Genomic DNA, 14,872 nt, shown 5'->3' with positions numbered 1-14,872 from the left:
CAGTCCGCCGCACGCGCGAGCTCTCCTCCTCGCCTGCACGGACGTCCGACCAACCCCACTTCCTCCCGCAGCCTCGTTCTCTCGCCTCACTGGCTCGCACGACCCGCTAGATATGCATTCGAGCACACGGAGGAGATCTGCGGAGGACCGGCCTACCAGCGCTGGGTCTGGGTCGAGCGGGAGGAGCGGGCGGACCGGGTCAGAGGCAGAGGCGGCGGCAATGGCGGACGCGTTTGGGCTGGTCGCTGTCGAGGAGACGGATGCGGAGCAGGTGCAGGGACGGCAGGGTGGGGCGCCCACCATGACGATGGGTCTCGGGATTGGGGAGGGGAGTCTCTCGCTCGCCGACTTCCCTGGCCATGGCATGGCAGCTCCGACCGTCATGCCACCAAACGAGGCGAGCGGATACCAGTATTCTCGCGGATTGGCGGCACGGAGGTCCCGCATGACGCCGTCGCCTGTGGTCGTCACTCCGCCTCCCGCTCCCTCGACCTCTCGCACGCACATGCAGACGCCACCGCAGCCTCCTTCTTCAGCCCAGTCGAGCACGACACCGGGTTCTTCAGGCTCTCGGCACCGTCTCGCGACCGGTTTCGACTTGTCCGACTTGCGACACTCGCTTCTTGCCGGCGACCCAATCGCCTCGAACTCATCTCCCAACCCGTCCGCAACCTCTTCTCACCCGTCGCCTTCCGCCTCTCCTCGCGGATTCGTCCCTCGACCCACGCGCATGACGACGACGCAAGCTCTCCAAAACATCTTGGCCCAGCCTTCGCCCTCTCAATCTCACTTCCCCTCGCCGTCTTTCGCCAATCCCGCACCGAAACCCGCCCGCCCCTTCTCTTACAAGACGCACTTCAAGTGCGCCTACCTGACCGAACAAGCCTGGCTACGCGGACCCGGCCGCCTCCTCTCGACGCAGATGTCGGCCGACCGGGGAATTGTCACTTCGCTCGGCTACGACAACGAGTGGATCGTTGTGGGGATGTCGACGAGCAAGGTGCATGTCTTTGAGGCAGATACGGGAACGTATGTCCGCACGCTGGACGGACACGATCAGGGCGTTTGGTGCTTGACGCTGGTCGGGCGGGGCGGAGGACCGAGGGCGGATGGTTCGACGGCGCAGGGAGGAGACGCCGGCGGTGACGATGCAGACGATGCTTGGAATGGCGGGTCGAGCAGGAACAAGGGGAAGGGCAGGGCGAGGGACGAGTTCCACCGTCCTCCCGCAAGTCCGATGGGCACGACCTTCACCCAGGGACTTGCTCCCCCCAGCACGCACCACACTCTCCGCTCCGCAGCTTCGTCTCCTTCGTTCCTCTCCCCCTCTTTCCGCGACACTTCGAATACGCCCCTCGCCGCGTCTTCCTACTCTTCTCCATCCTCTCCTTCGCGCGGCTCTTCCGCCTTTCCACCCCGCCAACCTCGACGCCAACGATCAGCCGCTTCGCTTTCACCCGGCCCTTCCTCGCCCGCCTTCTCTCAGCAATCCTCGCCGCCTCAGAACGTTTACGGTCCGTACACGAAAGGCGGGATGGGCATCGGTGCGGGCGGACCAACAGGCGACTCCCTCCTGCAGGGTAACGCGTGCGGGACGGCGCGGGGATGGGGTCAGGCTGGAGCGGTTGTCGTGAGCGGGGGTTGCGATAGGAGCGTGAGGGTCTGGGATGTCTCGACTGGGTAAGTCCGGCTTAGCTTCGTCGTTCGCCACGCTTCGTTCGAGCCCGCACCAAGCTCGCGAGGTGCTATTCGCTCCTGCTGCACGCAAGCTGACCTACCGGCTCGCAGACTCTGCATCCACACCCTCACCGGCCACACCTCGACCGTCCGCTGCCTCCGCGTCCTCGACGGTCGCCCTATCGCCGTCTCGGGCTCGCGTGATGGTTCCGTCCGCGTCTGGGACATCGACAGGGGCGAGTCGGTGCATGTCCTTGCGGGACATACGATGAGCGTCAGGGCCATCGACATCTGCGGGAACAAGGCGGTCAGCGGGAGCTACGATGCGACGTGCAGGGTGAGTGTCGTTTGCGTGCTCTATCCGCTTCGCTAGCGCTTTCTGTGGTGCAAGGCGGTCGCGATCTCCCAAGAGTCGTCGACGCTTACCGCTCGATCTCTTCCGCAGCTCTGGAACGTCGATACCGGCGAATGCTTGCACGTCTTCCGCGGCCATCTCTCGCAAATATACTCCGTCGCCTTTGACGGTCTCCGCGTCATCACCGGCTCGCTCGACTCGACCGTGCGGGTCTGGGACGCCGAGACTGGGTGCGTCCGCTTGCTTCTCCCGCTCCTGCTTTCTCGCTAACGACGTCCAATCGCAGCAAATTCATCGCTCTCCTGCAAGGCCACACCTCGCTTGTCGGCCAGCTCCACCTCGACCCTCACACCGGCACGCTCGTCAGCGGCGGATCCGACGGCCGCGTCATCGTCTACTCGCTCGCGACGTACGAGCCTCTTCACCGCATCAACGCCCACAAGAGCTCGGTAACATGCTTGCAGTTCGACGAGCGCTTCATCGTTTCGGGCGGTAACGACGGGCGCATTAAGCTGTGGGGTGCGTTAGAAAAGCTTCTAAGGCCTCAATCCCTCGACTCACGATCTCTCTGCGCAGACATGCGCACGGGCACCTACATCCGCGATCTCGCCGATCAGACGTCGGGCATCTGGCGCGTCATCGTCCGCGACGACAAATGCATCGTTCTCTCGCGCCGCGAGGAGCCGAACCCGAACCCGACCGCCGAGGAACCCGAGTTGACGGTCGAGCGGACGCTGATGGACGTCAGGACGTTCCGGCCGAGCGATGCGGAGCTGTACGGAAAGGCTTGAGGGACGAGGACTCGACATTTATTGGGGACGCGCGCTCGCATGTCTTGTTGCATCTTGGTCGTCTCCCTCGGCATCTTGGAATGCATTGCATATCGCATCTTCTCGCGATTGCGCTGACAAGCGCGAGCTGAGGCTTCCACGATTGGCTCTCGCTCCGGCAAGTCTCTGCGGCAGACGCTCTCGCGCAAGGTCCAGCGCACGACGAAAAGTACATTCCGGAAGATGCAGAACTGAAAGGTCGCGCGCTCCGTCACCTCGTGGTTGACCGCGACGACTCGAGACTCGAAACTCAGTCAGCCGACGCATTTGACCGAGATCTTGCCCGTTTGACGATCCTTGACGCCGACCAGGCGGACCTGCTGGATAGGCATGGTCAAAGCGGCGAGACTACCCAAGGCGGCCACTGCTTCGGACTCGCTCGAGAAAGGCTGAATGTCCGCGTAGCACTCCACGACCGTCTCCAGGGCTTGGTGAAGCCACGCAGGAGGAACGGCGTCGCAGCCCTGTTCCTGTTCTTGACGGGCTGTCAGAAGAGCGAAGAGTGTGCACAGCGCGTGCGGCAACTTCTTGCCGAAGTGATACGAGGACGTTCGAGCCTCTATCGACTGAGCGCGCGCGGATGCCTTTCCGCAGATGACGCTGATGTGCGACCAGACAGTCCCATCCGTCAAGCCGACGGCGCCGCTCCTTCTGAACGCATCGACGGCGGACAAAGCGGCGCGGGCGGCGGCCAGCCCGATAGTGTAGAACAAGTCTTTGACCGACCCCGGTTTCTGCAGACGCTGCAAGACCTGCGCAATCCTCCAGTTATTGGTTTTGCTATGCGAAACGCTCTAGTCGCCGCGGATGGGACGCACATGCTCGAAATCGCCCTTCTTCCCAAACGACAACGTCTCAACGTACGTTTCGGCAGTCATCACCTTCTCTGGGAGCATCGCGATTGAAGGATTGTCCTTGTACTTGCTCAGGTCGATGACTTTGTGAGCATTTGAGCGAAGGAGGTCCACCTCCTCAGGCGACAGAGGCGGGTAGCGGAAAGAGTAAGCATTCAGTCCGCAGACCTTCTTGTGGTGCTTCCAGACCTGCGCGACACAGAAACAGTGACTTCGCTAGGGTGAACAGGCGGAAAGAACGGACGCGCAAGCTTCTGGTGTTCCGGCGAGCAGAAGAAGAGGTCGATCCCGCTCTTTGCGCACGCCTGACAACGCTTCGTGGTCGGTTCGCCACAGACGCAGCATTTCGAAGGCTCCTCAGTCGACATGGCTGGTCTCGAAGCGGTCGCAGGGGACGAGACTGGCGGTAGAGCGGTCGAGGAAGGCTGGAACTGATGAGGTGCTGGCGAGGTGAGGGCGACGCTGGGACACTTGCGAATGGTGGTAGACGTCGAAACGCAGGTTCACGAGAGAGACCGCGAGGTAGACGAGCAGTTCCTAGCCAGTTGCGGAGAGTAAAGAGTGGAAGAAGCGACGGGAGGCCTGCTTGACGAAGTCTCGAGCGGAACAAAGCCCGCTTTCATGGGTGCTGTGCCCTCTGGAACCTCTCCCTCGGAGCTTGCGAGCTAGCTGTACCCTCACGAGCGTTTGCGTGGACAATCAGTGGTTTGATCCCTCGCCTCGGAGGAAGCAGTCGATTCCGTACGATTGCAATGCGCAAGTCCGGCAAGAGTATGCAAGATTCCGACAGCGAGTATGGGACTTAAGCAATCAAGCGCTGAACGGCCATGAGGGCGGAGGCGAGAAGCGGACGACGACATGTCCCGAAGAATCGCGATGAATGTAGAGCTTGAAGTCGGCAACGTCCCACATGGCCGCTAGCACTGTGTGCGCAGCGTAACCTGCCGTTGGTTCGTCGAGAGCGGGCACCGCCCGGCCGACCAGGTCGAAGTATTGCTCAATGGCCCGGTGGATGAGGTCCAGTGGTACCGTCGCCGAGTTCTTGGCGGCCCTCCTCCTCGTCAGAAGTGAGAAGACGACGACAGCTTGGTGCCGGCAGTGCGACCAAGAGATGCTTTTCTGCAGCTCCTCGTTCGAAGGTTCGCGACGAGGCGGAAGAACGAAGTCCCAGACTGCGACGTGCGACCAGAAGTCAAGCTCGTCAAACAGGAGAAAGCTGTTCGATTTGCGTTCAATCTTGGCAGACTTGAGAGACTCTCGGGCGTTAAGAAGCATGTCTTGCTGGTGAGGCGGAAAGGCGGAAGGCGAGCGAAGTTGCTGCACAAGAAGCTAATGAGACGGATCAATGTCGGGGCTGCACATTTCCGGTCGCCGAAGAAGATCAGATACGCACCGAGAAGGAGCCTGACGGTGCGCCGAAGTCTTCTTCGATGCCTTGGCGGACTGTACGCGGTGGCTGCTTGACGCGCGCGGCGAGTCTCTGTACTTCGTCCGGCTCCGCGACACGCATGATTGCGTCAACGTTGGCCATGTCCAATGTGAGCGGAGTGTCGCCCAGCTCCAGTAACTCGTCGACTTCTCGCTGCGAGAGAGGCGGAAAGTGGAAAGGGTGAGCGTTCGGCCCGCAGACGTGCTTGTGGTGCTTCCAGACCTGCACGCCACATAGACGGTCAGCTCGTTACGGTAGACAGGCGGAAAGAACGGACGCACGAGCTTCTGGTGTTCCGGCGAGCAGAAGAAGAGGGCAATCCTGCTCTTTGCGCACGCTTGGCAGCGCTTGTCGGTCGCCAGTCCACACACACAGCATTTGGTCATGCCTCCCTCGCGTTCGGGGCCGTCCGTTGCCGTTGCGTGAGCCTGTGTCGTCGAGGAGGTGCCGGGCACGATGAAGAGCTCGAAAGCCTTGCGAGAGCCAGATCCGACAGCGGCAGAGCGATTGAGCATGGGGCAGCGGTTCTGTCGGTTCCGAAAGCAGGTTAAGCGGCGACAGAGTGAGGAGGAGGAGGCGAAGGAGTGCGGACTCGAGGACCAAGTTCCGCTTGGCTCAGAGTACGTTCTGAGCGTTCGAAGCAGTGCACCGGCTCATAGTAATATTGGACTGATAGCTTGCAGAATCTACGAGACGAGCCAAAAGAGACGAACCGGCACCGATTCTGCTCACTCGTGCGCCTCGCAGGCGCAGTCATCTTCGTGCTCCTCGTCCGACATGTCGTCGATGGCCGTCGACGGGAACAGCGCAAACTTGACGTCGTGCTCCTCGCACCACTTGGCGACGGGCGCGAGCGGGTCCTCCTCGTCAGAAGCGTCTTCCTCGCCGGGAATGCCATCCTCCTCGATGTCGACGACCTTGATCGTGTCCTTGTGCTTCTCGAGAAAGGCGATGACGTCCTTGGGCGTGAGCTGCGGGCACTCGCCGAGCAGGACTTCGACCAGCGGGCAGGTGTCGAAGAGCGAGAGGAACGAGGCAGGCTGCGTCGTCGCGAGCTCAAGGTTCGCAAGCTTCGGCAGCTTGAAGGGCTCGCCGAAGGACGGCGTCGCCTTGTCGTCCTCGTCCTCGTCGCCAGCCGGCACCGTGTCGACCATCTCGAGACTCTCCAGCGTTGGCGAGATGCGCTCGACGAGTTTGCGCAGACCCTCGACGGTCAACTTGTGGTACTCGCCGAGCGCGAGATGCTTGAGCGGGAAGGCAAAGTCGCCATCGGCAGTCGATAGTGGGAATGCGTCGTCGACAAAGCTCGACTGGCCGAGGTCGAGTTCCTCGAGGTTCTTGAGCGACGTCAAAGCCTTGTAAAGCGCCTCGCGATCCTCCTTGACAAAGTCGTCGCCGTCGGGAACCGCGACGAAGCAGTTGAGGTCGAGCGTTTTGAGGTTCGGGAACGCAGAGATGTACTCGGCCGCGTCCTTCTCGGTGGAAAGGCCATCGGGCGGGACAAGCAGGCCGAGGTGCTCGATCTGCCCGCCGATAGCCTTGAGCGCCTTGAACGCCACGTTGGGTACCTCGGTCTCCTTGATCTCGGCAAGGTCGGACGAAGCAGCCCCTTCGACGGACTTGGTCTTGCGGAACAGGCGGAGCGGGCCCTCGAGGTCGAGGTACTTGAGGTTGGGGCACAGCTTGATGATCTCAGCAAGGAGGGCGTTGCGAGCACGCTGGCAGCGCAACTCCCACTCGAGCGAGCCGGCGTCAAGTTGCGCGAGTTTCTCGGCCTCCTCGACGACTTCGAGAGCGGGACCTTCCGCTGCGGGCACCTCGTCCGCCTCGTCGTCGTCAAGGACCGTATCGTAAGGCGTCTCGCGGAAGAGGAGGCGGTCGACGTGCGAGCCGCGGCGGGGGAGGATGTCGCGAGCGAGCCTGAGGAGGTCCCTGGTTGTGCATGGATAGAGCCAGACTTCCTGCGAGAACACGCATCTTTCTATCAGCAACCGTACAGACGAGCGAGTGACAGAAGAGAACGAACCTTCCAAAGAAGCGGCGCAACGATATCCGCCCACTCCTTGTTGACGAGGTTGACGGCGAAGAGGGTGGCCTGCGAGTAGCATTGACGGGTCAGCTGGACGAGAACAGAGAAGAGAAGTAGACTGCGCACCTTGCGGGCGTCCTCGGGGTCCTCAATGAGGGTGACAAGCACGCTGTCCTCCTCCTCCTCCTTGCCAGTGTCGGCTCCATCCTCCTGCTGCTTCTTTCCCTCGCCATCGGTCGACTCGTCCTCCCAATTCTCGTCATCTTCGTACAAGCTCAAATCGTCGACGAAGCTGGCGATGCGCTCCTTGAGCTTGCGCGGAAGAGACGAAAGCGAGGCTGGGCCGTCCGGGCGGGCAGTGTCGGCAGGCATGGCGGATCACTGGGCGACGACGGATGGAGGACGAGAGAAAGAAAGAAAGAGAAGAGCTTGGACGGCTAGCGCGAGAAAAGCCAGATGGAGGAGAGGCCTATGCGGGCACGTCGACTCGCGAGCACCGTGCAGTCGCGCCGCCCGGGCGCGGCGTACAAGAGAAGGGACTCAAGCGCGCATTCGATATCCTTCGCCGGCCGCCCATAAGGACTACGGCAGTCGCTCCAGTCGGAAGGAGGCGAGGCGCGAAGGCGGCGTGAAGGCGGAGTTGAAGCGGAGCAGGCTGCTCCAGGTGGTAAGGTGCGTTCTCAGAGCGACGGAGGCCATCTACTACGCCCGCGAGTGCAGTTGCAACCGGTACAAGCGAGCGGTTCGGGTCGAAGGGAGGGGGGTCGACCAACCTTGGCCTCTACTACCTCGTCATCGCTCTTGCTGGATTGGCTGACGGGTGAGAGATGCACAAGAAGCCCGTCTACTCGCTCTGAGACGCGCCGCACCCGTCCTCATGGAGCTTGCACCGTCCCAGACCGCCTCATCGCTCCTGCTCTCTGCCCGACCTCCACATCGCTTCAGCTCGACATGCGCGGCGATCGACCAGCTGTTGACGCCGGCTCATCCGCCACAAGGACCGATGCGGGCTGACAAGGCGGAAGAAGCGGGTCTCGGCGAAGGAGCTGTCCTCGAATTGTTGGGTCCGCCTGGAGTGGGCAAGACGCGGACGGCGCTGGGTTTTATGCTGGCTGAGCGGTTCCAGGAGGACGGCGGAGAGGTTCTCGTTGTCGGTGCGCGGTCATACAGACATCTGGTCGCACGGGGGGCTGACGAACCTGCTCTTCAGACGCTGAAGGATCTCTCAGTCCTGCGCTGCTCAAGGAGACGACCGAGATCCACGCCGCGCATCACGGATGTAAGTAACTGCGCGACACCCGCTCGCATCCTCGCTGATCGACTTCCCTTCGCAGATGAGCCCGACATCGTCCGCAATATCCTCTCTGGCATCCGGTACCGCCGCATCGACTCGGCCTGGATGCTCTTCGCCTTCTTCAACTCGCTCGAGACGTGGCTCGCGGCGCATCCGAAGGTAAGTCTGCTGGCCGTACCTCGTGAAGAGAAAGCATCTGTGCTGGACCCTCTCAACGGCGTGACCACTCACGCTTCGCTCCGCAGGTCAAGCTCATCGTGATTGACTCGCTCTCGGCGCACTTCCGCCAGACCATTGACTCGCCAACCCGGATCTACATTGCCGACACGATCCGCAACGTCCTATCGACCGTCTGCTCAGCCAACCGAGTCTCCGTCCGTCTCGCCCCTTTCAAATCTCATCAGATCTTGCACTGACAGCATTACGCAGGTCATCATCACGAACCAGATGTCGCTTAAGCTGTTCGGGCCCGACAACCGTCCGACGAACTGGTCGCGCGACGCCGAGGCTCTCCTCGTGCCGACCATCAGCGATCAATGCCTGCCGTTCGACGTCGACGTCTCGCGCGTGCTGCTGTACTACAGCGAAGAGGGCGAAAGGTGCGTTCGAGCCCGCTTCCTTCGTTCGTAAGAGCGCTTCGCGGACCTGACGAGCTGCTGCAACCTGCGATCTACTGCAGACTGGCCCACCTCGTCTCTGCACCGATGCTTACACAAGCGAGAAGCGCGGCATTCACCATGGACGTGAGCTCGGCTTCCTGCCTTCCCTGTCGCAAGCGTTTTGACACTCTCTTCGAAACAGCTGCTCGGCCCTTGCGACTACCCTGAACCCTCAGACGAGATGATCGCCGATCCGCCTTCGTGAATACGGCATCTTCTGCCCTTCAAACCTCTCGTCCCAGCTCGACACCGCGACACCACTCGCTTACCCGCCATTCGACGGCCGAACGCTCTCAGCTATCCACGACGAACAGCTGCAGACACTCGTCGCAGGTCCTACAACAGCGACCTCGAACCTCTCGGCGCTCGCGAAAACCGTAAACTGCTAGTGTTGCAAGCGTATGCATCCGAGGTCAGAAACGGACGACGAGAGACCGTACAAGCGAGAGTATAGACAACAAGCGGCACCACCTCCAAACTCCAACCCGGAAATGCGCTGTCCGCCTCAGGCAGCCGCCCTCGTCTCCTTGATGGCGCCGACAGCCTTGCGCACGATGTCCAGCGTCCTGAGCAGCTGCTTCGTGTCGCCCGTGTACTTGCCGTCGGCGAGCTTGAGCTTGGCGAGCTTGATGAGGAACGCCGCGTCGGCTTGGGCAGTGAGCGGGAGCGTCTCATTCGCGCGCATGGCGAGCTCGCGAGCGCGGGACGTCTCCTCAAACTGCTTCGAGATGGCGATGGCGCGCTCGACGATGGATCTAGCAGTGGACATCAGCGATGTGCGGACAGTAAGCGAGCGAGCGCTTGACGCACTCGGAGAGACCGGCCATCGCGGCAACGTGCGGACCGTACGACTTGGGCGACGAGCCGTCGATCTGGGAGCAGCGTAGATCAGCGAAGAGCCGCTTAAGCGAGAGGAAAGCGTGACGCACCAGCTTGTAGAGGAAGACAACTTCGCGCGTCTCGTCGTTGACGCTCGTCTGCATGTTGGCGAGGCGGATCCTGCGCGCAAGGAGGGTTCAATCAGGGACTGGCTAGACTCCAGGAAGCCGATGCGCGTACTCGGGGTGGTACTGCGAGGAGGAACCCGTCAGAAATCGTTCGTCGAGGTTCGAAAGGAGCGGGCTTACGGCGAAGTCCTCGGTCAACGAGGTGAAGTGAGTTGCGAAGAAGCCGATACAGCCCATGTGCGTCGCAAGACGGTGCAGGACAGCGTAGGCGATCGCCATGCCGTCGTACGTCGACGTCCCGCGCCCGAGTTCGTCGAGGATGACGAGCGAGCGAGGCGTGGCCTGGCAAAGAGGTTTCAGCAGGGGTTACGAGCGATGAAGTGTGCCTACGCACCTTCTGGAGGATCTTGTTGCAGTCGTCCATCTCGACCTTGAAGGTGGAGGCGTTGGCAAAGATGAAGTCGTTGGCGCCCATGCGCGAGTAGATGGCATCGATCGGCGCAATGCGAGCGCTCGCCGCAGGAACGAAGCAGCCGACTGAGAAACGGAACGTCAGGTCGAGCGAACCCTCACAGGGCGGGATCAGCGAGACGTACGCTGCGCCATGATGACGGCGGTGCAAGCCATGCGCAGCAGGGTACTCTTGCCAGCCATCTGTGCATTTGCGTCGTCAGCGGCGTCAGCGAGACAACTTTCCGATGCAACGCACATTGGGACCGGTCAAGAGCATCAGGTTCTTCGCCTCGCCGCCCAGGACGACATCGTTTGGGATGAAGTCGGTCGACGCGCTGCGTAGACCAGGGTCAGTTACATCGCTCGGCAGAGGGGAGAGGCACGAGCTGCTCACCTGAGGATGCAAGGGTGGCGAAGCTCCTCAAACTCGACGATGGCCGTGTCGCTCTCAACGATCTCGGGGCGAACGCAAGGCTCGCCAAGCGCAGCAGAGCTCTTTGACAAGCTGAGAAGGCAGTCGAGCTGCGAGACGGCGCGGATGACCGTCATCCAGGTCGTGTAGTGCTTGTCGAACTCGCCGTAGAGCTGCCGGACGCGAAATTTCTAAGCGCAGGAGACAAAGCATGGCAAGTGAAGCTCACTCACCTTGAACTGGAAGTCGTTGACGACCATTTGCATGCGCTCGCGGGCCTCCTTGAGCTGCGCGACGAGCCTTGCGATCTCGGGCGAGTAGTAGCGGTGGACCTTTTGGGTGCCGCTCATCTTCGTCCAGTTGTTCGGCACCTTGACTTTCACGGGCACCTCCAGCTGCACATGAAGGGGAGTAAGTATGCCACCCAGCAGAGGGGAAAGCGAGGGGCGCACCTGGAAGATGTCCTTCGTACCGATGTGCTTGAAGATGGCGGCCGGGCACTTGAGCGATTTGCGGGCGGAGCGAAGCTCCTGCTGCAATTCTTCCTCGACCTCGTCGACCTTTTGGCGGACGCGCTGGAGAAGCGAAGCGGGTTACTCAGGGCAAGCGAAGTGGCGGTCAAGCAGGCTCACCTCAAAGTCCTCGTCCTTGCCGTCCGCCGGATGAAGGGCTGCGACCACGACTGGCGTCAGTCGGTACTTCGAAAGAAGCGAAGGAGCCGAGGACTCACATCCGGCCTCTTCGTCCCAGATGTACAAGCCCTGCATCTCCTCGAGCAGCTCGCTGACATCGGGGACCGAGCGGATCAGGTCCGGGATGCCCTGCGACTTGAAGTCTTCGCTGAGGTCGCCGAGCGTCTTCAGTCCAGTCGTGATGCGCTCGAAGGCCTAAGGAGCAATGGTCAGATCAGCTTGCGTATTAACGACGCGAGAGAGCGACGCACCTCAATGACGGCGATGAAGTCCTTCTTCTTGCAGGTCTTGCCGTGGACGCGGCTGAGCATGCGCTCGAGGTCGGGCAGTTTCTTCGCCATGCCGTCGAAGGCGACCGCGAAGTTGGCGTTGCCGAGAAGGTCTTCAACGGCGTCGAGGCTGCGGAAGAACGAACGACTATCAGCAGAGTATCTCGTCATAGAGCGATGAAAAGTGCGCACCGGTCGTTGATAGCCGTCGCATCCCTCAGCGGCGCGCAAAGCCAAACCTTGAAAAGCCTCTTCCCGAACGGCGTGACGCAGCGGCTCAAGAGCTGAAGCAGCGTACCCTCGGTCGTTCCCTGCGAGTTCTGAAGGACCTCGATGTGCGCGAGCGTCTGCCCGTCGAGGATGAGCGTGCCGTTCGAGCGGCCGAGCGGGTCGTAGATGTTGAAGTTGCGTGCGGTGACCAGGTCGGCGTCGAGGTTCAATTGACGGAGATACCTGTTGCACGACAGTCGAGCGTAAGTAGGCTCGTCAAGAGAGAGGAAGGAGGGACCACGCGCGCACCAGATCATGCCGCCAAGAGCGCTCATCGCGACCGGCTTGTCGTACATCTTGCGGATCGACTCGGGCACGACGTCCTCGTCGTCCTGACCGTCGACTTCCATCTCCTCCTCGTCGCCCTCCCCGGCTCCGCCCTTCGTCGAGGCCACGAACAGCTTGACCACCTCATCCTTCGCATCCTCAGCGTTGAGGAACTCCTTCCCCTCCTTGAGCGCAGTCCACTGACACTCCAGCCCGAGACAGTTGCGCAGCAAGCGGAGCGTCGAGACGGACAAGTTGCCCTTCTGGTGGATGAGCTCTTTGGGCTTGAGCTGGCGGACGAGCGTCTCGAGTTCGGTGCGCGAGGCGTCGTCGGTAAAGAAGGAGAGGGAGAACTCGGCGGTTGAGGCGTCGAGGACGCAGACGCCGAACGAAGGCGGCGACATTGGCGTAGGCGTGTGTTCCTGCGGGCGAGGCGATGTCAGCCAACACCATCCTGCTATCATAGAGGATGTGCGGACGGACCTTGATGGCGACACAGTGGTTCGACATGTCGTCCGTGAGCATCGAGCCATCGACGATCGTCCCACTCGTCAACACGCTCTTCAACTCTCGTCGCACAATCTCCTTCCCCTTGGCCTGCTTCGCCTTTCCCGCCGTCTTGCCCGCCTTCTTGTCGTCCTTGTTGCGCAACTCGGCTCCGAGAGCTGTCTCGCATTGGTCGACACGGCCGACTTTGTACCCCTGAGCGAGGAACTTGGCGGCCCAGAAGTCGAACGAGGTCTCGGGGACGCCGACCATCTTCATCTTGACGCGGTCCGTCAACTTGAGGTCGAACTCGCGGTGTCCGATGGCCTGTCAAAGACGGCGACGGTAAGTATCAGCCGCTTGTCCGCTCACACTCGCGCAGGAAGCCAATTGCCAGCCGGGCGCGACTCACCGCATCCTCCTCGTACAACTCGAAGAACTTGCCCTTCTGGAAGAAGAGCACCGTGTCGTAGTGGTACCGCTTGATCTCCCAGAACTGGTGTTCGAACGGCGTGAACTGCTTCCATGCCGCGGGCGGGATGTAGAGCGTGCGTGGGTCATAGCCGGGCTCGCCAGGGCGGTTGCCGTCGATCTGCGGGAGTTCAGGACAGATTTGGAGTCAGCTCTTCGTCCACATCGACAGAAGCGAGCGACACGCGGGAAGAACCGAACTCACGTCCTTCGGGTCGACGAGGAAGCTGAACATCTCCTCGTTCGACTGCTTGTCCTGCTTCGCTTTCTGTCGATATAGACGGACGGTTCAGCACCTCCGCCCGAAGTGCTAGCGAAGGAGGACGCGAATTCGCAAGTCCATCTGCGAAGTCCGTCCACGTAGGCGAGCACAAGCGGAGGAACGCACCTCCCTCGCCGTCTCAGCAGCAGTCTTGATTCCCCCAATCCCACCACTCCCGCTCCCCGCACTCTTGAGTTGCGGCCTCGCGCCTGCGCCGAATCCACCCAAACTCGTCTGCCTCGACATCGGAGCTGCCTTCTTGGGCGCGGCTTTGGCCTTCGTCTTGGATTTGGGCGGAGGAGTGGAGGATGAGGAGGCGGCGGAGTGGGAGGACGAGTCGGAGAGGTTGGCGAGTGCGTCGTCGAGGCCGTCGTCGAAGTAGTCGTCGCCTGTCCCGACAAAACCCCTCCTCGTCAGCCTCGTCAATGAGACTAGAAGGCGGTGACTCACTGTCCTCGCCGGCGGTACTGCTAGCCGCGAAATCGTCGTCGTCCCCTCCCTTCTTCTGCTTCTTCGACTTGTTCGCCCCGGCCTTGCCCTTCCCGTTCGTCAACGACTTGCCGCTCGTCGCGGCCTTCTTGAGGGGCTTGACATCTTCTACCCGCACACGTTCACATCAGCCCCATCCATACGCTCGAAAGAAAAAAGCGAGAGACGCACCCTCGTCCTCTTCCTCAGAGTCGACAACGACCCCCTTCCCACCCTTCACGCCCCGTCCAAGCGAAGGTCTCTTCCTCCTCGCAGCCGAGACAGCTTCGTCCGAGTCTGAGCCAGAGCCGCTGGCGTCGTTGACGGCGGTCGAGGACGGAGGGAGAGGGGATTTGGGTTTTGGTGCGGGTGCAGGGCGCTTGGAGGGGACCTGTGCGTATACGGCCAGCCGATCGATCAGCTCTCGGATCGCGCTGAAGCGTTTCGGATCAGCAGGAAGCGAACGCAAGACGCACCTTGACCTTCGCCTCCTCCTCGTTCGGTTCCGCCTCAACATCGCTGCTCTCAAGCGTGACGACCTCACCCTTCTTCACCGGCATCGACTTGGGCTTTGCGAGCGGCTTACGCGCAGTAGCGGGCGACGAGGAAGCGAGGTGCGACGAGGAGGACGAGGAGGGCGCGGGTTTGGAGAAGAAGCTGAGGAGGGTGGATTGCGAGCCGCCGCCGCCGCCGATTGACGAGGGGGCTTTCTTCTGTGAGGACATGGTGTCCTAACTGATCTAGCTGG

At 61.5% G+C, this 14,872-nt stretch overlaps 6 protein-coding genes across 6 annotated transcripts; 2 read left to right on the top strand and 4 right to left on the bottom strand.

Annotated features, from left to right (window-relative positions):
• Nucleotides 1–112: 112 nt before the first annotated feature.
• On the top strand, nt 113–2,823 carry RHTO_02200 (F-box and WD repeat domain containing protein; the record flags this gene model as incomplete). Its single annotated transcript, XM_016415878.1, has 5 exons — nt 113–1,680; nt 1,789–2,014; nt 2,123–2,262; nt 2,319–2,551; nt 2,609–2,823. The coding sequence occupies 5 exons, from the start codon at nt 113–115 to the stop codon at nt 2,821–2,823; spliced, it is 2,382 nt and encodes a 793-aa protein (XP_016272045.1).
• Nucleotides 2,824–3,116: 293 nt separating this feature from the next.
• RHTO_02199 (uncharacterized protein) lies at nt 3,117–4,061 on the bottom strand (the record flags this gene model as incomplete). The annotated part of the gene is made up of 3 exons (XM_016415877.1): nt 3,117–3,614; nt 3,681–3,905; nt 4,020–4,061. The coding sequence occupies 3 exons, from the start codon at nt 4,059–4,061 to the stop codon at nt 3,117–3,119; spliced, it is 765 nt and encodes a 254-aa protein (XP_016272099.1).
• Nucleotides 4,062–4,526: 465 nt separating this feature from the next.
• RHTO_02198 (uncharacterized protein) lies at nt 4,527–5,660 on the bottom strand (the record flags this gene model as incomplete). Its single annotated transcript, XM_016415876.1, has 3 exons — nt 4,527–5,033; nt 5,110–5,367; nt 5,427–5,660. 3 exons carry the CDS (start codon nt 5,658–5,660, stop codon nt 4,527–4,529), a joined length of 999 nt encoding a protein of 332 aa, XP_016272116.1.
• Nucleotides 5,661–5,873: 213 nt separating this feature from the next.
• Nucleotides 5,874–7,546, bottom strand: RHTO_02197 (uncharacterized protein; the record flags this gene model as incomplete). Its single annotated transcript, XM_016415875.1, has 3 exons — nt 5,874–7,106; nt 7,172–7,240; nt 7,301–7,546. The coding sequence occupies 3 exons, from the start codon at nt 7,544–7,546 to the stop codon at nt 5,874–5,876; spliced, it is 1,548 nt and encodes a 515-aa protein (XP_016272123.1).
• A 505-nt stretch (nt 7,547–8,051) lies between these two features.
• Nucleotides 8,052–9,332, top strand: RHTO_02196 (Rad51-like protein; the record flags this gene model as incomplete). Its single annotated transcript, XM_016415874.1, has 7 exons — nt 8,052–8,328; nt 8,385–8,453; nt 8,509–8,627; nt 8,714–8,842; nt 8,898–9,067; nt 9,148–9,211; nt 9,270–9,332. 7 exons carry the CDS (start codon nt 8,052–8,054, stop codon nt 9,330–9,332), a joined length of 891 nt encoding a protein of 296 aa, XP_016272074.1.
• Nucleotides 9,333–9,632: 300 nt separating this feature from the next.
• RHTO_02195 (DNA mismatch repair protein MSH6) lies at nt 9,633–14,849 on the bottom strand (the record flags this gene model as incomplete). The annotated part of the gene is made up of 23 exons (XM_016415873.1): nt 9,633–9,882; nt 9,938–9,999; nt 10,057–10,126; nt 10,187–10,197; nt 10,255–10,416; nt 10,469–10,611; nt 10,671–10,728; nt 10,784–10,862; nt 10,922–11,112; nt 11,173–11,334; nt 11,392–11,514; nt 11,572–11,609; nt 11,670–11,826; nt 11,883–12,030; nt 12,093–12,353; nt 12,420–12,859; nt 12,921–13,250; nt 13,336–13,515; nt 13,600–13,662; nt 13,783–14,045; nt 14,107–14,253; nt 14,317–14,515; nt 14,601–14,849. The coding sequence occupies 23 exons, from the start codon at nt 14,847–14,849 to the stop codon at nt 9,633–9,635; spliced, it is 3,786 nt and encodes a 1,261-aa protein (XP_016272087.1).
• Between the last annotated feature and the right edge of the window lie 23 nt (nt 14,850–14,872).

This window comes from Rhodotorula toruloides, assembly GCF_000320785.1.
Source record: "Rhodotorula toruloides NP11 unplaced genomic scaffold Scaffold17, whole genome shotgun sequence".
In the NCBI taxonomy this organism is placed as follows: domain Eukaryota; kingdom Fungi; phylum Basidiomycota; class Microbotryomycetes; order Sporidiobolales; family Sporidiobolaceae; genus Rhodotorula; species Rhodotorula toruloides.
Note: the sequence above shows the minus strand (reverse complement) of the source record. Positions and strands in the feature narration are given on the sequence as shown.